The sequence below is a fragment of the Hippoglossus stenolepis genome, chromosome 9, assembly GCF_022539355.2.
Source record: "Hippoglossus stenolepis isolate QCI-W04-F060 chromosome 9, HSTE1.2, whole genome shotgun sequence".
NCBI classification, from domain to species: domain Eukaryota; kingdom Metazoa; phylum Chordata; class Actinopteri; order Pleuronectiformes; family Pleuronectidae; genus Hippoglossus; species Hippoglossus stenolepis.
In genome coordinates, this window is record NC_061491.1 from 23,493,885 (window position 1) to 23,518,906 (window position 25,022).

Genomic DNA, 25,022 nt, shown 5'->3' on the forward strand with positions numbered 1-25,022 from the left:
ACGTCTTGGGCGGATTGAAATGGAATCAAGAGGACAGTCAGATGACGGTTACATTTGATTTTGTTATACACAAGAGGTCAATACACGTTTTCAGTTTGGGTTAAATTATCTGTAAGTCTTTGTTTATGTAGAATCTCTGGTTGTTTTAATCTAATTCCGTTTGTGTCCCAATTCAGGCGCCGATTGCATCACGGCAGACGAATGCCCCCCCAAGCAAAGAAGGCTCTAATTGGTGGATGACACCAACCTATCCCTCGATTCTTTGCACTTTTGAGATGAACTTTTTTTCAATAAGATAATGGTGACGCTTACACTTGTAATTACCAGGCTCCAATATAACTAAACAGTTAACGGTGCACATGCTAAAAAAAACAAGGGGCATTGAAACTCTCGTCGGGCGGGACAAGATAATCTGACAATTACGGAAATCATCCGTAGACCAGATCATTATATTACGGTTTGACCTTCGCGGACTACGCGGCATTGGCGACAGCGATAAAGGCGGGATAAGGCGTTAACGCAAATTACGGAAACCCTCCGTAGGCGACACCGTTTCCTTTCAGTCTGACCTTCGCAGTCTGCACAGCCCGGGGAGGCCGCCTCCTGCATGGGCTGCGTACACCGCATCCTCGGCAGGGGGCGGCCCCTGAATTGGGACACTCTGTATCTTGTGGCATGTTAGGACTCGAACCTGTGAATAACTAACAGTTTTAGGTCACCATCTTTAAATGCATATTTGTCATGTTTCACAGTCCCAAAAATATATATTCATATTCATATATACATGTAATAAAGAAACACATAACGATGAGATGGTGATCCCAGTAGTTGTCTGCAGAGCGGAGATGCCTGGGACCCACTCAGTAACCATCACCGAGGTCAAAGCAGGCGACACAGAGATATTCTGAGGTTCATCACTGGCTGACAACAATCAGAGAGTGGAGCCGAAGCAAAGCGCTTAGAGCTGAATTTCACGACTCCATCGTCTGTGGCTTCAGAGCTTGAGCTTTTTCACAAGTGCTGCTAAGTTACGTTATATTAAAACCAAAAGCTGAATCCACGACAACATTTAACTGCACAACAGACAAGGAGCGGCTGTTTGATCCTGTGATTGTAGCAGTGCACCTCATGGTTTTAGTCTCTCGTCGGCCTGATACTACAAACGTATTATTATTATATTTACAAATTATTTGTACCAAATCACTTTGACATACATTTTTTTTTTTGTTTTAGTTCCCTGTACAAATGCTCAGGGCTCCTTTGTAAACTACCCTTTCACTGCACTTTGCACGTCTCCCTGTACGAATTGTACGATTCGATTCGAATAGATAATTTAAAAACTAAGCTGAAGTCTCGTCAGGTGGTTCTTCTCCGTAGGTCGTTCTCTTGGCTCTAGAAGTTTTGCAGCTCAGGAATGTTCTTGTAAAGGTCAAGTGAAGCAGGGTTGGAGAACGCCCCTCTCTGCGCCACCTCCCGGCCGGCGATCACCTGCTTCACAGCCACCTCCACCTTTTTCCCGCTGATGGTGTACTGCAGAGGGGAGAAGAAAAGAGCTGCCAGTCAAACCTTTTACAGCCGTGATCATCTGACAGGTTTGCTCCTATCTGATTTGCAGTGTGTTCTTACAGGAATGTCTCGGGTCTCCAGCAGCAGCGCAGGGACGTGTCGGGCAGACAAAGCTTTTCTGATGGCTCCCCTAATCCTCGCCGCCAACTCCGGACAGAAGGGCTTTCCAGGAGCCATCTTCAAGAACAAAATAACCCGCTCTTCTCCATCTGCGCTGTACTGAGGAACGCACAGACTGTCTGACACTTCCTCAAAAGCTTCCACTACAAAAGGAGAATAAAACAAAATAGAGGAGAAGAGCAGATGAGAGGCAAAGAGAGAAGAGGAGGTGCTCAACAAACTTTAAAAATAGGTAATGGGACATCAACACAAAGAGCATCATGAGTCACCCTCCTCCGCTGCAACGTTCAAGACTCACCGATGTTGTAGAGCTCCGAGCTGCCAAATCGGACTCCGTTGGGGTTCAGCGTTCCGTCGCTGCAGAAAAGCACGAGTTCAACATTCAAAACTCTAGTGTCTGTCATTTCAATGCAGCAGCACACAGGAAGTAATTCAGTTTCTAAAACATTGTGGATTTTGTCTCAGTATGTTTCTTTTTCTGTGCGTTCAGTTTATCTCCCTTTACCTTGAAAGAACTGAATATTTTTGTGTGTTATAAAGCAAAATTATACTGTGCAATAAAACATATATACACCAACTCTCTAAATTAATGAATCACTTTAAACTACAGTGATAAAACACATACTACTCCACCCTGAGTAGAAGAGTGAATATCTGACCTTCTGCCCAGCATGACGACACCTCCTGTCTTTGGGTTGATCTTACAGTAATCTCCATGAGCCCATACACCTGAAGAGAAAGAGAATTACTGAGATTAATACAACATTTAAAATTTTCCTGGAAATTGGTCATGGAAAAATGCACAACACAGAATAAAATATTGTTTACAGTAGAAGAAAAGTAGGAAAAAAAAGTATGGTTTGAGTAATAATTATTACAGGGCAATTGCACGGTGCTGCATTATATCATTGTAGATTTTTCTGGTTTCTTTGTGTACACGTGTAGTAGAGTGTGGGTAAATGATAGTGTTTGTCAGGTTCGGGTTGGGCTCAGCTACTTTTCTCTCAGGCTCGATGGGGTTCAGACAGAAAATTGCCGCCCGAGCTGCACTCTGATGTGTACTGCAAATGAGGGTGTAATTACATGATGTTTGTGTACTTACCAGGGTACGAAGAAAAGTATGCTTTGTGGTACTTGCTCCCATTCTCGTCATTCCAGAAGTGTGTTGGCTGACAGGGGATCGGCTTCAGGCAGACAAGCTCCCCGCTTTCTCCCCATACAGGCTTACCTGTACCCACACACACACACAGAGGAGTGAAACAAAGTTAGAGGTTTGACACACACACACCTGAACACAAATCACACACACCGACAGTATAAATGACTCTGAGATAAAAAACTGAAAAAAAGTCACCAGGTAATGTGTCCCACACTCAGAGAACCTGATACACTTCAATGTGAGGTTTCACAAAGCCCTCGCCTCCTCCCTCAGGACGGTGTTATAGGCTTAGAGACCAACTAAAACAATCCCGTGCTCTTCCTACAAATCTGCCTTTAAATTATCCCTCAATCCACTCTCCTGTGAGGTGGTGGAGCCGTGCCAGTGCAGCCAGCAGCAGGGATTGGGAGCTGGGGAACAAGGGACTCAAATCAATGAGAAAACATAGAGGTGCTTTGAAGACTCCCAGCAAGTTGGAAAAAAAAGAATCACTCTATTTTTTTGTTTGGACTGTTAATGAAAAAAAAACAGTGTTTCCCTGAAGTGTTTACCTGTATTTATCCAGGAAAAGTTCACTAATTACAATTTTTCAGCTCAGATTCATGCCAACACATACGGGTACATGCCCATATGGGAGCAACCAAGTAGAACCACAGTCCTGTTGTGGTGGCTACCGAGCAGCTCCTGAAGCAGATGGAAAGTTTGCTCAATGGCACATTAGCGGGTTCTTTAATGTGTTTGTGATTAATTTTCCTCATTAATATTTTCTGGATCCCTCGTCAACCGGCAAATTTGTAAAAACCACAATGTGGTTCCTGGACTATGTTGTCGATGACAGCTAGAGCGTTCTGGTTTAAATAGAAAGCAACTACAATTACCACACTGCAACCAGAGCAGCTTCAGTCTACATATTAGACCACCATGATTTTTTACCTTTGACCAAAGACATTTTACAGTTCATCTTTGAGTCCAAGTGACAACTGGTTAAAGTTTGAAGAAATTCCCTAAAAGCAGACTTGAGATGTCATGTTCAAGAGGCCATTCACATGAATTGAGAGGTCACTGTGACCTTGACCTTTGACAACCTAAATTCAATCAGTTTATCTGAAGGTCCAAGCGAATATTTGAGCCAATTTTGAAAGTATTATCTCGAGGTGTTGAGAAGATTACGCATTCACAAGGCCAAAAAGGGTTTTGTGAGGTCACAATGACCTTGACCTTTGAGCTCCAACCACCAAACTGAAGAAATCCAGGTGATCCTGAGATGGTATGTGTTCACAATACCAAAAACGTGTTCAGTTCCTCCTTTAGTCCAACGGAACATTTGTACCAAATTTGAAGAAATTCCCTCAAGGTGCTCTTGAGATATGAAGTTCACAAGAACTGGACGAACAACCTGAGAACATTCTGCCTCCGGCCGCTGCCTGTCACTGGCGCAGAGGAATAAAACAAACAGTGTCATATTTGTAAGAAATTCACAACACACACACACACACACACACACACACACACACACACACACACACACACACACACACACACACACACACACACACACACACACACACACACACACACACACACACACACACACACACTCTCTCTCTCACCATCAAGGCTCCAGGCTTCCACCGGCATGCCGAGGTTTCGTGCTTGGATCTCGCCCCGATACACTGGAACTGTTGGGTTCTGACCCATGAAACATGACACTATGTCAGTGCCGCCTGAAAAGAAACGAGAGAGAAAAACAGTCACACACCGAGGGACAGATTTAGATGGTTCACAGACGGAAATAAAAAAAAACCTCCCTTCAAGTTATTTGTGTGCAGTTTTCATTTTAAAAGAGGGAAAAAAGAAATCTGAATGTTGAGTTAGATACATTTTATGCTGACCGTGAATCACATAAAGACGTAAAGTGAAATATGTTCCTCGCAGTGACCCTCAGAGAATTACCACCTGACTCTGCTGCTCTACAGACAGTTTGGCTTCAATTAGTTCCTGGTTATTTTTTGCCACCAGGCACTCACATACTTTTCTTAGCAGACGACTAAAGAAGGGCTAAAAGGAAACAGTTGGCTAATAACGTGATAACCAACTAATCAAATGACCACATTTCACACGCTCATAGATATCAGTCACTTAAATACACCTGATTTTTCAACTAGATCAATAATTCATTCTCTGGGAAAATGTTGAAAAATGTTGAAAAATGTCTTCTCTTGCAATGTTTTGTGTAATCTTGCCTGACAGGGGTGAAAACATAACCTCCTTGGTGGTGGTAAGTGTTTCAGTGCTGATATATATATATATATATATATGATATCATGTCAGAGCTTCATATCTGCCAGGGGAGTTCATGTGGTCAAAACAACAGTTTGTCTAACTTTATATCTTCAGATAGATCCTTCAATCCCGGGCAACTCTGTTTCTGGAGGGACCAGTAAGACTTCCATTTCTTTTTCTTCTATAGTTTAATGCTGTCTCGAATACCTGCAACGGGTCTGAAAGCCCAAACTATACAAAAATAGGGTTTTCACACTGCAAACGAGCTGAACCAGGGATCAGTGTGATCTGGACCGAGACGTCTCTTTTGGGCGGACTACATTTTGCTACGTTGTCCAGGAGGCATCTTTCACGCCTGTTATTTTTGTTTGGATTAAATGAAAAGTCCGAAGGTCCAGACAAAATAAGAAAGCACCTGACGTTCCTCACGTCCCGAGTTCCACAGAAATACATCTGAAACTGAAAACATGTACTTCCTGTTTTGTTAAGTTCAAGTTAAAATACCTGGAATTAACTGTACTGCAATGTACAGGAGCGAACCCGAGTTTGGTTTCCAAGCAACATGTCAGTGACACCTAGAGACATTACTAAACTTAGTGTCGGTATCAATCTGGTATTCGGGCGACACAAAGTGGCAGATTTAGCGCCCTGCTCCACCTCCATTGACCCATATAGGAGTTCTACTCTGCTGTAGCACATTCCTAAAATTGTCTCACACGCACACACACACACACACTTCCTCTGCTGCAATATCCATTCGTCTCTTTCTACCTTCCAATCATTTACTATTTCTGACGCGTTCGATTCATCTCCCCTCCCATTGTTCCTTCTCTATCTCCCCGTTTCGCTCCCTCCGTGTATCACAGACTCCATCCATCCATCTTGTTCGCTTCCTTTCAACCGCTTTCTCCCCCTCCGCTGCTCCCTCCTTCCCTCGCGCTTTTCTTTCTGTTCTTTACACTCGTTCTCTCTCTTGTTTCTCTCTTTGCCAGGTTCTTTATTGAGCTTTAATTGGCTCCCAGGAGGAAGTGGAAACTTTGTCTTCTGATTAAACACACACACACACACACACACACACACACACACACACACACACACACACACACACACACACACACACACACACACACACACACACACACACACACACACACACACACACACACACCTATAGCAGGAAGAGGAGGCATTATTTTATCATCACGCCGACTTTAATGGGTGGGTACACACACACGCACACACACACGCACACACTCAAGTATATTTGAAGCCACTGTTGCCTTGTTGAGATGCCTTCCATCAGCAGCCATTAAGTGTGCATGTGTGTGTGAATGCACAAGAGGGTGACTTGTCACACTGGTCTTATGTTTCTAAGAGCAACCTGAGCGGTGAGGAACAAGATTTTTAAAACTTTATTAAACTAAAGTCTGGGGTCAGACAAAATCACCAAGTGAGACAAAAAGGCAACAAGCTCAACACAGGCAGGCACACAAAGGCACGGAGAACGGAACGACACGGAAAAAGACAAGGGTTCTTTTATTTTTTCAGAAGAAGAGAAGAGAAGAGAAGAGAGGAGAGGAGAGGAGAGGAGAGGAGAGGAGGAGGAGAGGGCTGACATATGGGCAGTCAGATGGAGGTATATTACAATGGGGGGAATCCAACAGTGAAAGTGTTAAAATCCCCCAATGGGAAACAACGGGTGTCAAAAATCCCTGCTGACAGGATAACACACACACACACACACAGACAGACACACACACACACACACAAAAGTAATTTGTAATAAACACAAGATTAAAACACAGACATATTCCCACTCGAGCACACGTCTGCAGACATGTTTACACAGAGACTCAATCACACAGGGTGCAATCGGCAAATGGGCCCATCACATATGTCACTGTGGCCACCAGTCACACACATATGCTCTAAATCCAATGAACACACACACACACACACACACAAGCAGCGTGTTAACCTCGGGGGTCAAGGTTTGGGCGGTTGGCAGCCAACAGGGCTGCAACCTGCTGGTGCCCTTGGTGAGAGGGAGGAAACTGACGGGGCAGGATATGCTGTTCTGACACACTGACACACACACACACACACACACACACACACACTGACACACACACACTCACACACACACACACTGACACAAACACACTGACACACTGACACACACACACACACACACACACACACACTCAAAGAAATGTGTCTCAAAACAATAAAACCCCATTAAGTACAATTTGAGTTAAACAAGGTTTTGGCCGCTCTTCCATTCACTTATGATAAAACTGTCCTCACCAGAGTATTTTAGTAATAACTGGACAGTTTGTGTAGTTATCACCTATTTTCTCCTCCAACTAAATTTGTTTTGCGTTCAGGCTTCACATTAGTGGTTTGAAGATGCTCAACATTAAACCCTTCACTGAAGCTACAAAATGATGATTCACAAGTGCTTTAAAACTCAGCTTGCTGTGAACTATTGAGTGTTTCACTCTGTAGAGTGAAAAGTGAATGGAGAGTGAGTGGAGGAGAGGTCACACACAGGTTTGGTCATTACCATAACAAACCTTCCTTGTTTGTGTCCAGTCTTTCCTACATGCATGTCACTGTGCGTGTGTAACAGTGCATTTGAAGCTAAATGCTATGTGCACTACAGCTGTGCTTCATTTGTTTTGGTGCAGCCAATGTGCAAGAGTGATGCTCCAAGCTGCTTCTCAATGTGTGTGTGTGTGTGTGTCTTCAACACGTCACCCAGGCTGTCTGAATGTTAAATGTGTCAGGAAGCACAGAGAGGCAGATAGAATTCTAGTGCCCTGTCAACATTACAATGGACCGAGAGGGCCCCTGCAATTGTGTGCAAGTGTGTGGGTGTGTTGGCGTTGTGGGTGGCGAGGAAAATGTGCATTTCTATACAATCTATTTTACTGTGTCAGTCATAAACAGTGTTTGGAAAATGTTATGTGAAAGACATCGCTCAGTCACCTGAGATGGAGCCCAGCAGCACGTTGCTCTTGATGCAGCGGTAGACGTAGTCGTAGCTCTGAGGTTTGAGAGGAGATCCGGTCGACAGGATGGTGTGGAGTGACTGGAGGTTGTGTGTTTCCGCTGAGGGACAAAGAGAAAAAAGAAAACAATGATAAATACACAAAAGGAAAGATGAATTAAATAGGTTTTATAGAGATGTGGTAGAGACTGTATGTAAAGATGAACGACATGTTTCCATTTTCTCTCACAATCCAGAAATGAAGCCAAAATATGTTGGATACGAATCACGTACTCTGTGACACACACATGCCCAAACCACCACAAGCCAATTACACCCTGCAAACTAATAAGCTTCCAGCAACCGACCCTCATCCCATAAACACGCACGCACGCACAGACACACAGATGCACAGACACACACAGACACACACACAGTGGGATCTTTTGCTACCCCCCCACCATGCCTCCAGGTGTCCTGGTCCAAATGTCAACCGAGGGAAAAGGGCCTCTCCGCTGGGGCAGCCAGTGAAGAAGCTCCCTCTACCCTCCCCAGTCCACTGGAGGCAGACACACACAGACAGACAAACACACACACACGCACACACCTCTCCCTCTGCCATGCTTTCTCTAATAAGCATCCAAATGCACACACACAGTGCCAACTGGATCAAGTGGTTGGCTGACTGATGGGGGAGCAGCAGAGAGACAGAGACAGACAGGGAAAGAGCAAAGTTGTTGGGGTTTTGTTTGCGGGGGGGGGGTCATTGTTGGCAAATTATTCTCATATAAGAATAATTTACAAGATGCAGACACACACACAAACACACACACAAACACATAGGAGGCACCATGAATAAAGAGTTGTGGTGATTACAACAGCACAGTGAAAAGTGAGACACAACACTGGTTACAAGTGCTGATTTAACATTAGGAGAGAAGAGGAGGAGTGATGGAGAACGGGAGAAAAAGAAGGACAAGTGGGACCCAGCTAAGCCCTTTGCATTGGTTAGAACTGGTCATTTACATGATGATGAGCACAATTCGATTTGAGGGTTTAAAGAGGAGAGGATGAAGACCAACAAACGAGAGGACACGAGGAAGAAAACAACAGAAACTCACATGTGCACATCCCAGCTTATGGCACTTAAGTGCTACTTCCTTGTCGTGCGCAGCCATTACTGTGAGCCAGGTACAGAAGTTGAAATACCATCGGAATAATTTGCTTGATGGATCAAATTTACACTCGATTAAGGATCGGAGCCTAAGAATTTAAAAAAAACCTGCTAAGTGCTTTGTTCGGTGGCAACACAGAACGTACCTTTACAAAAGAGCACGGCAATAATTTGAGCGTGCACGTCTAACGAGGCATTTTCTGTCACACAAACACTGAGGGGAGAGCGGCGTGTATGAAGGTTAGCAGGAAGGCTAATAAGCACTGGCACAACGCTGATTATGTTCAGAGACCTGGTTCCCTCCCTGGAGAGCTGTGACAGTAAAAGCAATTAGACAGGCCTATCCATGACTCACATGAATTATCCTAACAGCACTTTTATCCATTGGATTCAGTGTCAAACAGCAGAACACAGGGCAAACTGTTGATTCACATGGTAAATGGCATAAAGGACATTTAGAGTCAAACAGCATCACTTTAATAATCATTATCGCGTCCATCTGCTCTTATGGTTTCAGGTTCCACAGAGGAGATGTGTGTGTGTGTGTGTCTGTGTGTGTGTCTGTGTGTGTGTCTGTGTGTGTGAGAGAATGCATTTCTCTCTCTGACTTTCTGCTTGTTATTTGTGTGCGTCCATGTGCGTCTCTGGATGTCTGCTTGCACGCTCACGTAGGTGTGTACACGATTGTGTCTGTGACCACGACTCACCGGGTTTCAGGTTCTTCTCCTGCAGCACAGACAGCCACTTGGCCCCGGTGCCAAAGATGGTGATGCTGGAGAAGAGGAAAAGAAAGACTGATGAGACCAACGAGTATTTTTAATATAAATATGAAGGATTTGTGAATCTCTATTTTCCAACAATAAAATGAACCCATAAGATGAAGCTGTTGTCTTTTATCTTTGGAAAAGAGACAGAATTTGCGTCAGTGTTGCCAACAATGACAGCCGATGTAAAAGTCCTCCTACATACATGTACTGTATTCTGCACAGTGACAGCAGAAAGAATAAACAACGGAACCAAATTAGAAAACTTTATGAATCATCCTCCCGGGTGGTTTTAATGTTGTTGCCAATTTTCATGGCAATCTGTTTATTTTTGAGAGATGGAGGAAGATGGGTGGATGGACGAACCGGATGACACAAACCTTCCCCAACATCTGAACCAGAAATTTCAAATACTCCAGTTTATTGAGTCTTTGGTGTCTCAGAGGCTTTTATTCTGAAGTTTGCAACTCGGAGTAAAAGTGAAGAATTTGGAAAAACACATGTCAACATCAGATCTTGGTTCATGCTAAGGTAACTGGCCTATACTGACAGATACAAAGATCGTATACACCTGTATGAATATGATGGGATGTTATTATTCAACTGGTAGCAAAGCAGTTGAGACACTGATGGTGAAGCTTGAATGAAGGAGCTGATGCAAGTGAGACTCCAGAAATCACTCGGAACTGATGCAATGCTCCATTTGTTGCCCTGAATCTATGCATGACAAGGCACAATTTGAAGTTGTCTGTGTGCTGAATGCAGAAGTATGAAGAAAAGAAAAAGGACAACAGTTACTGAAGAGCCTTTGCCCTTAATCCCGTCTGCTCCAGTGGAGCTGCTCAGTATCCTGCTTGTACCAGGAAGTTCCCAGGAGACTGTGTCACTGTGTAAATGTAGAGCAACGTGATGCTGAAACACTGCCTGTGTGCTCAGTCAACCCTCCGTGGATAGATAAGGAAAACGAAGAGAGGGAGAAACTGATTGGAAATTGACTTTCAACCGAACAAACAGAAAAAAGAGTCAAACACAATAATGGCCAGTGTAGCATGAGAGGACAAAATGTCTCCTTTGTCAATGTTTCACCAGGAAATAATTCAAATGGAGAGTGTAGTGACAGGATGTGTGCACACAACAACGCTCAAATGAAATGATTTGGGAAGGTGCTTTCTTCTGTGAGGGGAAGTCACCCTGACAGCTGACAACAGATGGACAACATGTGGAAGACGAGAAGTGACAAAACGTCACTTCAGTGTTCCCCTGCACTTTTAATTTTAAAACAAAGGGCCTTTTAAAGTCTGCCTCTCCGAATGGGTGCGTTTGTCTCCATCTGCGTCTTTTCCAGTTATTTCTGTTGACACTCAATCAATAAATTTGCCGCCTATCACTATGGTTACCGTGTCCGTCAGTCAAATATGAAAAAGATTCTGTCTCTGGGATACAAAACAACTGTCCAATGCTTGATTGGTCAATAACATGCAATTGGTTTGCGGTGAGAGATGTGATTTGCTCTCGGAGCCTCGCATCGATTTGTGCTGATACAGGCTGCTCACAGGGTGAATGAAGCCGTTCCAATGAGTGAAAGGGTCAAAGGTCCCAAGAAGTAATATCTCACATGGAGCAAAGTGAATGATGCACGCAGCTCTGGGTCTATTCTGCCTCTGCATGCCTCACACTATCTCCCATTCCACCTGTTGAATGATCGTATCTCAAAATGTTATGTCATTTTCTATCTAATGTGTGTATAATGTGGATTAACCAGACTTGAACGTTGTTTCATTCATATTTTTGGTGAATTTAGTAAAGACGCAACAGATAAGTCGCTTTATCACAGTGATGCAACAATCTGCAATAAAATGTTTTATCTTTATCTTTTATCTATGAAGCTTCAAACTGTCTGGAGAGAATATTTAAATATAACAATTGCAATGCTGCTTTAATGGTCTTTTATTTTGTTGATATAACAAAAATATTAACCAATCAAAAAGAAAAGAAAACTATGAAAACTTAGTTAGTAGACTGCCATTCTGTCAATTTGATTTCTAACTTTAAAAAGCCCTTAAGTCTCCACTATAGGGTGAGAAATATAATATATGTAATAAGCGTGAGATATATATTGTATGTAGATGTATATTTGTATAATATGTGTAGGTAGATAGGATCTATATCTGTTCTCCGTGTTCAGAGACAGATTCTGACACGACCGACGAGACGCATCAACTTATGGACCTCATTTGTCATCTGCACTCTCACACTGGCCCTCTTCCTTCTATCCATCATGTCTGGACCCCCCATCCGCGCATCTGGATTTGTGTACCGGTGGCTGCCATGGAAACAGTCACTCCGCTCTGATTGGAGGCAGGTGGCCGGGTGTGGCAGCTAATTGGGTGTTTAGGATGGAGGGCGGAGGAGAAGCTGCGAGCGGCCGCCTGCGAGAGCGTGTGCAAATGTACCTGCGCGTCCGTCTCAAAGAAGACATGCTACTGGAAGCTGCTCGGTCAATAAGAGGCACTCGAAAGCAGATCAGACACTGAAGAGCTCTTCCTGGCAGTTATTACGTTAATGTGTCTCTGTGCAGGCTGGGATGCGGCGACCAAGGTCCCACTTGTCAGCGAGTGCTTTCTGAACGAATCTCACACTCGTCCTCCAGGAAGAATTGTAATTGCTTTCGTCTCAAGCAGGCACAGACCGACACTATACTGTTTGATGGCGTAATTGTTTTGCAGTATGAAGCACAAAACTGTGTATTTAATAAGTCAACACAGACCTAATCCCTTAGTGTAGCTTGATTTAATTACTTTGTATACAAGAGGCAATGTTCAGTATGATAGAGTGTGTTTAGTACGATTGTTTTTCGAAAATGAAATGAATTTTCTCTCACCAAGAGGATTCTGCGGCTCTGCCCCCACTGTCCCTTCTCCCATGTGGGACTCAAATAACAGACATGTTAAGAGGGATTTTATTCTCTTTATCTTTCTTTCTGTCGTGTATTATTGTGAAGCTCTTTCCATTTTTTCCTCCTCCTCCTGCTATAATCTATCCCATTGGCAGACAATTTAAAAAAGACAGAGCAGATGTCAACATGTCTCAAAATGAATCGGGTCATTTTACTTGTTTCAATGTTTATCTAGCACTTCAAACAAGAATGGATGAACAAAGAGTTGTTTAGTTAGATCTGCAGTTTATAGCATCAAACATGAGGATTATTTTAAATTGTTGTGCCCGCGTGTCTAAAACTGTAACTGAGCTGGCAACATGCGATCTGCTTAAACTGTATCTGTACATATCGCTCCAAGGAGAACAACCTGAGAATTGTGCTGGTCATTAGCCAAAAGACTAATCTGCTGAATGCTCTCTTCAGCAGATGGTACGAGAGTAGAGGACGAATGTTTTCGATCATATCGGCCCCACACACAATTGACAAAGGATGGAAAAGACGACAAGAAGTTCCTCAGAGAAAACAGAGCAGCGCCTGAAGTCTCACACATACACGGAACCTGTCAGGACTATAAATGCTGTAACCTTTAGCTCGTTTCACTGAGGAATACTGCAGAGTTTGTCTCCACCGTGGCCTTGTCTCAATATATCTGCTTTTCCTGCATGACACAGGTTGGTTAGTGAATTTGATAATAAAATATATGAAGCTCACAGTCTCTATCAGTTTTATTGATATTGACATCCATGTTACTGGATTACCTTGTTGTTAAACATTATGTGATTCTATATTTTTCTAAGAGAAGTTTAAGCTTGTCCAGATTTATTGGGTTTATTCTTTTTAGTGGAAATAAAACAGTGGACTTATTAACTGTGGTGATCCAGCATTCTGCACAAGATACTAACTGCTATACTTTAGGTTTAGATGAAGAAAGTTTACTGTGGCTCACTTTTCTTTAGACAGGAATCTACTGAATAACTAAACATAAACACACATCTCCTGAGACAGTCACGGTGCAAATCTGCAATCATCCATTACAACAAATACAAAGTTCTTTGTGTAAAATTGTCCATCTGTCTCCATTATTGAAAATGTCATCTTTCAAAAACATCTATTAAAAGGGGATTTAAAACTGTAAATGTCACTTAATCAGGGAGATGTGGAAATAAAGCAGTTATTTACAACCGCACAACTAACACAATTCGAGGCAACAGGGGAAGCATCAGTTTAGGTTTAAAGGCTTTTGCACAGCAATCTCACTACACTGTCTGAATCTAAGTGGCACAAGTGCATCTAGGGTGTGTCCAAATACACTGCTGGTATTTTAATGGTGCAAAAAAGGTCGCAATGCCAGGAGCGTGGTCTGAAAAGATTGTACTACGGTGGGTGGAACATGCAATAAACCAATCAGAGTGGACATGGATCCCCACAAATCAATCACACACTACACACAACCTTTAGGGATTCAGTATCTTGCCCATGGACACTTAGATACAGAATAGGGGAGACTAGGATCGAACCCCCGACCTTCCGGTTAGTGGACGACCCACTAAACCTCCTGAGCAATACTACTATGTTCATAATGTTCCTCACTCGCAAAACACTGAACCATCAACATCAAACCCCGTTTCTGATGGTTAATCTCTCTCTGTGGCCACAATGCACCCGACCACACCTCACACGTCCGGAGATGCTCATGGGCACGTGTACGATCGGGCGCCAACACTGACAGATTTACCCGATTTAAAACGTCCACGCTTAGATGAGGGTGCAAAAAAACCTCATGTCAGCCTCTCCCACGGGGCGGGGGGGTTCCACACAGACTGTGTCTGAGGTGGCAACATCAGCTCTTAATTGGTTCAAAACTCTTCCCACAGTTTAAAAGGTTCCATCTGTCTTTCTGTCACGCTGGCAGCTCCCGACTCAACTCCTCCATGTGGGTAATTATGCTAACAGTATTCTAACCTTATTCACTCCATTTCAGGGGGTTAAGGGGGCAAACGAGCAGCGAGGTTGAAAGACGAGGACGTTTACCTCATCCAAGCTGCTACATGCCAAACAGTGCTGTTGATATTAACCAACCATAAAGCTTCAGGGAGTCGTTTAATACCTTCTCTATTCGTGACAAAGAACCAATCATAGTTTAAAGATCTGAGTATATTTGGTATTAATAATGTCTGCTACAATAGTGAAAGGAGCTCATTAGGTTTTTGGATCTACAAATCCTGCTCCTGGTTTCTGCAGTATAAGTACTTTTTCTTGGCACTTTCAGTCCATAGCTTCCACTCCTCCCCATCTGTGTCAATTTTTTCTCCCCATTACTCCCTTCCTTGCTGAAGGCAATATGCCATCTCCCCTGCACTGAATATGTGTCTGGGGTATAACTGTCTTTAAGCGTCTTACTTTTGCTGACCACACTGCAGTTTAAAAAAAAGAAAATACCTAGTTAAACCAAAGGTAGACAAGTGTCCTCGGTAACACACTCACAGTCACAGGCTGCTCCGTGTTAGACCATCTCTGGATGTTTTAGGGACACATCAGGTGCAGTGTTTACCGGGGTGAAGATTTCACCCCCCATACTCTAGTATTTGTGAGATGACAAATAAATTAATGTTCCTACCAACTGGGTTTTCGAATTTAAAGCCAAACTTAGTGTTTTTGGTAAATAAAACGCGTCCGTCCGTTCTTCCATTGTCTTGTCACGGAGAAAACTCATTTTGGCCAAGTGGGGTTTTCCAGACTTCCCTCTCCCCAGCCACCTCACCAGCTCTACCTGGGGGATTCCGTGGCGTTCCCAGGCTTGATGGGATAAGTTGTCCCTCCAGCAAGTTCTGAGTCTACCCCGGGGTCTACTCCCAGTTGGGCATAACAAGTAACCCTCCAATGGAAGGCACCCAGGAGGCATCCTGACTGAACGCCCAGACCACCTCCACTGTCCCCCGTTGACGTTAAGGAGCAGCCGTTCTCCCTCTGGATGTCTGAACTCCTCCCCCTGTCTCTAAACCTCATTTTGTTTCGCTTGTATTTGCGATCTGTTGTGTTCTTAAAACTTTGTAGCGGGAGGTTGTTAAAGAACTGGCAGGTCATCTTCATGTGTTACTTCAGTTAACAGGATATTTTACTGATCCTGTATTCTCCAGCTAATGTCTTTAAAAACTTTCCTCATCATTTTTTAAAAAGGTATCTGGCTACGCTTCAGAAAGCCACGGAAATTAACTGCATAAATAAATATTTTCATGTATTAAGAGGGACGCCCTGATTTGAAAAGGTCTTAAGAGAAGAAACTACTGGTTGAACTGGCCCATCATAGCACTACTGATGCTTTGGAGGTTAATTATGCACAATATTCTACGATGTATCTGAGCTTACCACCCTGCAAAACTGACATTTTAATTGGAAACGCTCGGGGCGTATTGAGAACATATAAACTTTCACAAATTCAAATACACAAGTGCACAATGAGAAAAAAAAACATATTTGCTCACCATCCTCCCTATTAAATCTGAGCCAATTAACTGCGCCCAGCACTCAGTTGTATCCTTGACCATTTCAGCTTCTCTCTCTCTCTCTCCGTCTTCACGAGACAATAAAAGAGGATCAATACTGGGTTTAACATCTGCTGTTTATGGTGGTGATGGTGTTGGAGGAGGGGGGGGGGTGTATCAGGACCTTTACCACAATAGAGGATCTGCTGTTAATATCGTCTGTGCTATTTTGGATCTGAACCAACAGTGTGTGAAAATAGGAAGAGGGGTTACAGGTTATTTAGGTGGGTCTATACAGTATCTTCTGTATCTTCAGTCGGAATTCATCAAATTAAATAAGAGCTTCTGTCTCGCAGATGGATTTGTGTTGTTTTACAGCGTCAACAACCTCTGGATTAGATGGAAAACTTAAGGTCTGACTGTCTTGCAGTTTGATTTGGGTTTTCACCATCTCCATCAATCTTCAATAACAACGGCCTCAGGGGACGACTGACCCCGCTGACTTTAAACAGCCCGCTCAGCTGAGCACTTTCAAAATGACAGGAGGGGGCAGCTCAGCTGTAATAATCGATGAGCAGGTCGGGAGGGGCTTTTGTACGTCTGAAATATGAGACTGATTTATGTTGATTAATGCTAAGTTATGTGAAACTTTATAGAGCGTTATGGTTTGTGTAAGTACAAAGGCATTCGCTATTTACAGTAAAACTGAAATAGCTGTTTTTGGTTTTCCTCCTTTTTCCTTGGGTTTCGTGTCCTTTTCAACTGATGCGCCCCTCGACGCTCTGATTTTAAATGAGCAGAGATAAATTAGTGGATAAACACGAAAAATAAATTACAGAATAATCCACCGCTCTGTTTTTAATGCACGTTATAACGAGCAGAAATCTTTATTCACGAGTCTGCTCATGTGAGCACGTGCGCAAGTTGTCAATTAAGCGAACACATCGTCGGTTCTGAGGTTAAAAAGAACAGGAATACGTCAACCTTTGCTACCACTCTCTTTCTGACTTCATCTTTGTTTTGGTTTATTTTTCTATATTCTCGATTTCTCTGTTTCTAATAAATTACTTATTAAAAAGGAAATCACAGGACCCAACTTGTTCTTAGACCTTGTGTGAGTTGAATCACTTATTGAAAATGCAGAATAGACTGGATGGACGACGTGACAGCTCGCAGAATGTGAAGCCAAACCATCTTGATCGCCCTCTGGTGGCTGGCTGCAGTACAGGTCAGAAATCCTGCCTCCTCCATGTAAGTGGATAGGACAAGGGCCAAACTACATAGCATGCCAAGGACTTCAAATTCTTTTTTCTCAAAGATGGTTTCTGTCATTTGAGGTAATTCTCATTACACTGATTATTTGGTCGCAAATGGTCGAGGGCGTGTCTCTGCTGGACCTCCCTACTGCCGCTGCACTCCATCATCACCACCAGGCAGAATGATGTCACAAGCCTATCCAGGATATATTGGCTTTATTTTTATTCAGCAGAAGAAGTGAAGAATCTTTATTTAAATTATATGCTATTAAAGCTATAATAATCATTGAAAGTATTTTCTGTAGAGAAATTGGATGAATTAGTTTTCTCCCCTCATTTCTGAGTTTGTTTTGAACGACAGGGAAACGTGGTTCGTCTTTAAAGAAGAAACACCGAAGCTGAAAATTATTGTAAATGAGTCTTACAGCTCCGCATTCTTCTGGAAAAGGAAAAGCCAATTTTAACAGCACTTATTTGTGGGGTTCAAAATAAAAAGCTTCCCATCAGTAAGCAATAAACAGCAGAGAAACCCAGTTACTCCCTTTTGGCAGCCCCACTTATTTCTTAGTGTTTGTGTGTCTGTGTGTGTGTGCGCACGCGTAACTCACCCCAGCTGGTCCGTCAGGTTCCACAGTACATCAGGTGTGGGCATCAGTGGTGAACCGTCGTACAAAACCACTGAGGCTCCCATTGCCAGAGCCGACACCAGCCAGTTCCACATCATCCAGCCAGTCTATAAACACCACACATACAAACACAGTGGTCACCTTATGCGGCTCCTCTCACATCAACACACTGATACACGGTTGTGTTTCTCTTTAAGCTTCACGCTGAGCTGCAGCTTCCATCGCTCATATGTACAAACACTGGTGACATTCATTCTATTGCATTAAAACTGCACACAGTGCTAAGTGCTTGCTCCAAGTGGGAACTGTTGGGTTTCTCTAGAATATTGTAATGACTCATCCATACTGGGTAAAGTGCATTGAGATAATGTATTTTGTGAGTTAGATTTATACAAGTAGAATTGAATTTATATACACTGAACTGAATATAGGGGCACTAATGCAATACCAGCTAGTGGTGAATTTCTCACTTAAGAAGCAACAGAAGATTCACCGTGTTTCAACAAACTGGTTTTAGCTTCTCAGTTGTGAGTGTTTTCTACTATTGTAGATTTAATTCCCATAATTTTGGATTCACAGTCTGAGAAAACAAGTTATTCAAAGATGTTAAGTTCTGGTAACGTGTTATGGATATTTTATTCACAGGTTGAATTAACATGTAAAATAAGCACAATATGATTTTTTTCCCAAGTGGAGGTAACTTTTATTTATAATCTGAGAATTTCCTCATATGATGCCTACAATACAGCAACTGCAGCTTTAATTAACACAAAATGAGGTTCGGCTGAGAAAATCTGTTGTTTGTGCCAAAAATGTGAAAGATAATAATTTTCACATCAGTCGATATCGATAATTATCACAATAAATGTCACATTATTATTTATTTCACGTTTAAACACTGATGTTTGCTCCTGAGTGAAGGTTGTGGTTTTAGACAGCTTATGTGCTTTACCTCCTCATCAAGCTTGCACAATGCATAATAAATAAGTTGATTATATTGAACTTTTGCTATATTGCTATTAATGACAACAATAATGCGATAAATAGTGTTATAGTTTCATCGCCCAGCCTTACGTAAGTGTGTCTTAATGATTTATTATAACCTGCAATATTAAACTTTATACCCCTGCAGATGGCTATAAGGAGACGGTAGGAGGGCAAAAGAACCAGGATTAGGAACCTTTGGTACCATTAGTGTTTCTCTTATTGTGAAAAGGTCGTGGATGTACCGTAGTGTAGTAAATGATGACATCACTGCTGGTCATATTGCCGTGGATGATGTGTTCCTTCAAGTGTTGGATGAGCGTGCCCTGCAGAAACAGACAGAGATATATGAGAGTGTTAAATTGACAGGGAACAGGTTTGACACACAGGACTCATCTTGAATAAAAGACACTTGTAAAACAATCTCAATCTTTAAATTATAACGTTTTTTTCCAGACATATTTCCATGCTCCTTCATTCGGCTGCACAGGTGACGCCTTCTATCCACGGCAGCTACACACAGAAGATCTCTATCCAACAAAAAGGGCAATTCAGGGTAAGTGTGGCTTCTCCCACAGTCACTAACCCATCACAGTTGGAAAGGTTGTTATTGGTGGTGTGGAGTATGAACTGTACGAGTGTGTGTGTGTGTGTTTGTGTGTGTGCTTAAATTTTGAGCCTACGTGTACTTTGCTGTTCACATAAACCGCTGGTCCGTGTACTTTGTGTGCACGCGTGTGCACATAATCTTTGGCAGGACTCAGCTGCCATGCCCGTCCACCGGTTTGTGCCATCGCGCTGCTGACAGCATGTTAACAGAGCCGTAACAAAGCAGAAAGCACAACGGCGCCGCGGCTAATTGGTGGAGCCAGAGAGGACCGCCAGTGCCACAATGTGAAATGTTTTCACCGACGCATTACTGTCCAATTATCTGCAGCATGGGGAGAAGGATGGGTCACAAAAAAAAGAAAGAGATGGAGAAAGACGATAAGGGAGGGAGGAAAGAAAAGGAATATAAAATACAAGGATAGGAAGGAAGAACGAAAGAGACGATAGGGGAGAAAAGAAATCAAGAAGGGAAATGAACCTAATGAGCGTCTGAAACGAGGACTCAGTGGGATGAAAGGGAGAAAACACATGCAAGTTGAGACAGAACATGAATGTGAAAGAAGGTTGAGAGGGTGAAAGAAGGAATGAAGGGAAAAAGGAGGCAGAACGACTGCTTTGTGGAAACGTGTGAATGCATCTGTTTATGTGTGTTAACCTGTTTTTGAACGTCGAGTGCCTTAGCCTTCAAAGTGCAGTGGTCCTTTTGAAATCACACATTCATCCAACACTCTACCGCACTCAGATGTGACATGTAGCAGAGGGGGGGAGAGAGAGACTGTCATTCATATCCCCCCCCCCCTTCCTTCCTCTGAGAGAGAATAACTTTCAGGGACCTGCGGATGGAGGTCTGCTGCCATCTTGTGGTGGAGAGTCATTTAAAGTGAAAGGCTGAGTAGTGATACTGGGAATGATTTTAATAACCTGTTGGTTTTATCTGATTCAGTCCCCTTTCAAAAAGAGGAATTATACAAACAGACGTATGATAGAATCTGGATGAGCAGAGATCCAACAACAGCTGTCACAACATCAAATCAAAAAATCGACCCGGAAAATCGGCGTTCTTCGTATGTGAAAAACCAAACACCGGAAAATGTCCGCACTTAATTTTTTCAGACATTCTCTGGAGTTCATGTCTGAAAACAGTATAAGAGTGTCACCTTCTGTTTATGGGTATTAATATAAATGGTGTGCCCTGCAAATCAAACTGTAAATATGGGCCAACTCTGCAGAGACAGATGTGACCAGAATGTGCTTGTGTGTGTGTGTGTGTGTGTGTGTGTGTGTGTGTGTGTGTGTGTGTGTGTGTGTGTGTGTGTGTGTGTGTGTGTGTGTGTGTGTGTGTGTGTGTGTGTGTGTGTGTGTGTGTGTGTGTGTGTGTGTGTGTGTGTGTGTGTGTGTGTGTGAAACAGCTGGGGTCTGACTAACACTTATGGGTCAGTAAGAAATCTTATTTTTGTATTTACCGTTACACAAATACAAACTAGAACACAGGACAACCCATGGGCCAACTAGTTTGTTTTTTCTCGGATGTGAGATGCACCATTTTCTGTGTAGTTTGGCTTCAGAGCCATTAAAGAGTTCACAGTGGGGACATTCAGCTTGTTTATGGACCCAGGGACTCCACTTCCTTCCCTCCTTCAATTAAACTATCACACAGATATTGAACGGAGACAAAATCTACCCACTTCCAGGAAAGAGCAGCCTTTTAACATGTCAGAGAAATTTACGTCAGAGGACTGGGGAGATTAAAACCGGAGCGACTCAAGGTAGCTAAATGGAAGTAAACAGGCAAAGTCTCCAAAGAACCTCAAATCTACAACAACAGGGGCTCATCTCTGATTAACAGTTATATGCTACTTCACTGAGAGAGAAAATAACGTGAAAGGGCTTTAACTAACACTGAGGTGTGAACCCTAAAGTGGAAAGTAGGACGCACTGACATCTCTCGCTATGGGAGGAGGTAACGCAGGAAAGTCTTGCACAATTTTGAGAAAACGTGAGCAAAAGCAGCAGCAGTAGAGATGCTTTATATAAAGATGGACGACATGAGTGCTCTCAAATGTCTCCTTGATCTTGATCGCCACCTTGTGGCTGGCTGCCGTATATGAATCCCACCTCCTCTATGTTAGTGGAAGGGACATTTAAAAGTCAAAATACACGTTAAATGATTTTCTATCATTTAAGGTACTTTTTAATCATACATGTTAAATGTTAATGTTTCTGGAAGGTTTGGTTTAAATTCGTTATTTGATTCTTTCGAAAACGGGGTGAAATGTCATGATTGACAGCTGAGACTGACACGTGATTGGTCGAGCGAGTATACTGGTGAGACCTCGATACCACGGCTTCATCCCCTGAGTGCTACTGCACAGACTCTGGTTCAAACTGCGCAAGATGGCGGCGTTCGTATCCGGGCTATTTGGGCGTCATGTCTGGATAGTGGGAGGAGGAGACACGTCGTCCATCTATATAAACAGTCTACGTCGAAAACCCTCAAATTTGAGATTTAATGACTTTAAAAGTAAATATATAATAAAAAAAACAGGCAAAGCAGCTGGGTTCTGTCCAACGTGATTTCTTTCAAATGGACATTATCCCAACTTTAAGTTAGGTTCTTCTTCTTTATTGAGATTTGATGGTGCTTTACCGCCATCTAATGGTGAGTGTGGACCAGTAAACGATCCGTTCTCAAACCCTTTCTGATTTGGCTCCGTACTCCGTCTCTGGCACCGTCCCGGTGTCCTCTCTCCGACATCAGCTTCCTAACAGTCCCGACCATAAATCACGCTGCGCACCAACTGTGACTTAAAAACTTGTTTTTCTCCTTATTGGCACATGGTGGGATAAAACTTCTAAATTAGTGGTTTCATTTATTTTGCAATCAAGTTTATAACATCCAGCCAAATATTTCTGTGATCCAGCCAAATATTTTATCTCCCTGCTGCAGACAGAGTTACTGACCAGCTCTGTGCGGTGGGTTTCTGCCGAGGAGCCATACAGCCATCTACCGACAATATCTAATCCAGCATCTACCACACAAGCCATGTTTAATGTTGATCTTAATTTTTTTATAGTATAGCCTCTGCTTATTTTAATAGCAGAAATTATCTACTCTCTGTGGTACTAGATAGTTAATACTAAATGAATGCTCCTTATTTAGACCCTGGTGTGTCTCTTTGTAAAGTAGAGGTTGGAGATCGATGTAATGTACTCATCAATTTAATTATATAGTCTAAAGTTGCTCACATAGGAGCTGATGTCCCCTCAACGAGAGCATAATATTATTAAATTCTGACATAACTCAAAACCTAATTTTATCTCAGGTGTATTTTATGTGGAGCGATGCAGAGTTTGTAAACTATGGGTTGATGAGAGCCAGTGTTTTTCTTACCCCAGCAGAATGCACCATGCATTTAGGAGCCCCTGTGGTTCCAGACGAGTACATGATGTACAGAGGATGATTGAACGGAAGCTGCTCAAACTCCAGCTGAGGAAACTGGTCGCCGTCACCTCGTCCGGACGCCAAGAAATCGTCTATAAAAACACTGCGGAGACAGTCAAGAAAATGGCATTCATACAGAGCCGATATAGGAGAATAGATTATATTTCTGACCTGCTCTCTGTGATGTAAATAATAAAATCCTGAGAGCGTAGTTGTATCCACAGACACTCACCTGTTGGAGATCTTGGAGAGGTCAGTCTCGTGTTTGGAGCGAGCATAGGGGATTACAACCACTTTCTTCAGGTCAGGCAAACCTGGGGGTCAGAGAGGAAGAGAAGCTGAGTTAGTGGAAGTCACTGTAACTGGAGTAGATATTCCTGTGGAAGCAGATTCGTTCTGTGCAGCTTTCGTGCGTCTGTTCTGCATTATTTCATCAATCCCTTGTAAAACAGTAAAGCTACTTCTTCTTCTTGTGTTTTCTCTTTCCACTATTTAGCAGAAATTCCATTACAGCTTTACTTTACTCAGGCAAATGTTGTCACTCTTTAATGCTCCCTGTACATATTCTGGCCTCTATATATCGGATTTTACATCCATCAAAAGGAGAAACTAAATGTATTTGTTACTCAGGAGAATAAAATGAAAGTGCAGTTGGAGAAGAAACAAAAAAAATAAATAAAAAATGATAATTGTCAGTCTATTAGTAAATGTGGTTGACAACCTTTGACGACACTGATCAGCTTTTCCATGTGGTCGTGTGTTTTGCCGTTGTAAACCACGGCGGACACGGAGAAGATGAGTTTGGGCTGGATTTGAGAAAACCTGTCAAGGACACCCTGAAACAAAGAAAAGAGAGAGAGAGAGAGTGAAAACTGATGACAAGTAAAAAATATGAGCAAATAATTACAACAACAGAAAAGTCTCAAAGTTTCCTAAATCTCTCCAGGGAATGAGAGAATAAAAAGAATTTGACCGACATTCACAAGATTCCAATCTGCCAGATGGGGGCAGTAGCACAACAGAAACACACAGCGTGATGACAGAGGGACCATTGATGAAGGAGCTGCTGCAGGATGAAGTTATTCACGCTCACTCATACACGTCACACAATCCTTCCCTGTCCTGTTTCCCCCCACATATGATCAGTCACCACCACCTCATTCACTTCCTTTGTTTTTTTTGTATACGGGTCTGTTCTGCCACAACCATGAATCCACGAGTACGGAACAAGCCTTACATTGACTCCAAAGTCCACAGACGTGGAGCTCCAAACGGCTCCGATGCTGGCGGCAGCCAACATGGCCTCCACTGCATGGACACCATTGGGTAGGTAGCCTAGAGTCAGACGAGAGGAAAAAGGAAAACGTTAAAAAATAACAAATAACAAAATTTCTACTAAAATCTACGATAGACATATGTATTTATACGTCTGGGTTTGTTTGTTCTGCAGATTTTTCTTGTAATCCGTAGAATGTTTATTAAGATGGACGACACATCTCCACACTTTCTCCAGCTGTGCAAAAATGAAGCCAAAACATCCCGGATACAGGAGCCACCATCTTGTGCTTTTGAGGTCATTTGGAGCCAGAGTCTGCACAGTAGTGAACATGGTTTAACGTTGCTCAAA

General features: G+C 42.8%; 1 protein-coding gene across 1 annotated transcript in view; it reads right to left on the reverse strand.

The window, feature by feature from the left end:
* Positions 1 to 209: 209 nt before the first annotated feature.
* Positions 210 to 25,022, reverse strand: part of aacs (acetoacetyl-CoA synthetase) — a 32,510-nt gene continuing 7,697 nt past the window's right edge. Inside the window, exons 5-18 of the mRNA XM_047341481.1 lie at positions 24,633 to 24,730; positions 24,117 to 24,231; positions 23,628 to 23,709; positions 23,345 to 23,498; positions 19,590 to 19,670; positions 18,343 to 18,467; positions 10,002 to 10,066; positions 8,120 to 8,242; positions 4,456 to 4,569; positions 2,789 to 2,914; positions 2,346 to 2,415; positions 1,985 to 2,043; positions 1,627 to 1,829; positions 210 to 1,530 (exon numbers count right to left, since the gene is read on the reverse strand). Of these exons, the coding sequence (XP_047197437.1) occupies positions 1,393 to 1,530; positions 1,627 to 1,829; positions 1,985 to 2,043; positions 2,346 to 2,415; positions 2,789 to 2,914; positions 4,456 to 4,569; positions 8,120 to 8,242; positions 10,002 to 10,066; positions 18,343 to 18,467; positions 19,590 to 19,670; positions 23,345 to 23,498; positions 23,628 to 23,709; positions 24,117 to 24,231; positions 24,633 to 24,730 (1,553 nt within the window). The 3' untranslated portion in view covers positions 210 to 1,392. The remainder of the gene's footprint in view (positions 1,531 to 1,626; positions 1,830 to 1,984; positions 2,044 to 2,345; positions 2,416 to 2,788; positions 2,915 to 4,455; positions 4,570 to 8,119; positions 8,243 to 10,001; positions 10,067 to 18,342; positions 18,468 to 19,589; positions 19,671 to 23,344; positions 23,499 to 23,627; positions 23,710 to 24,116; positions 24,232 to 24,632; positions 24,731 to 25,022) is intronic.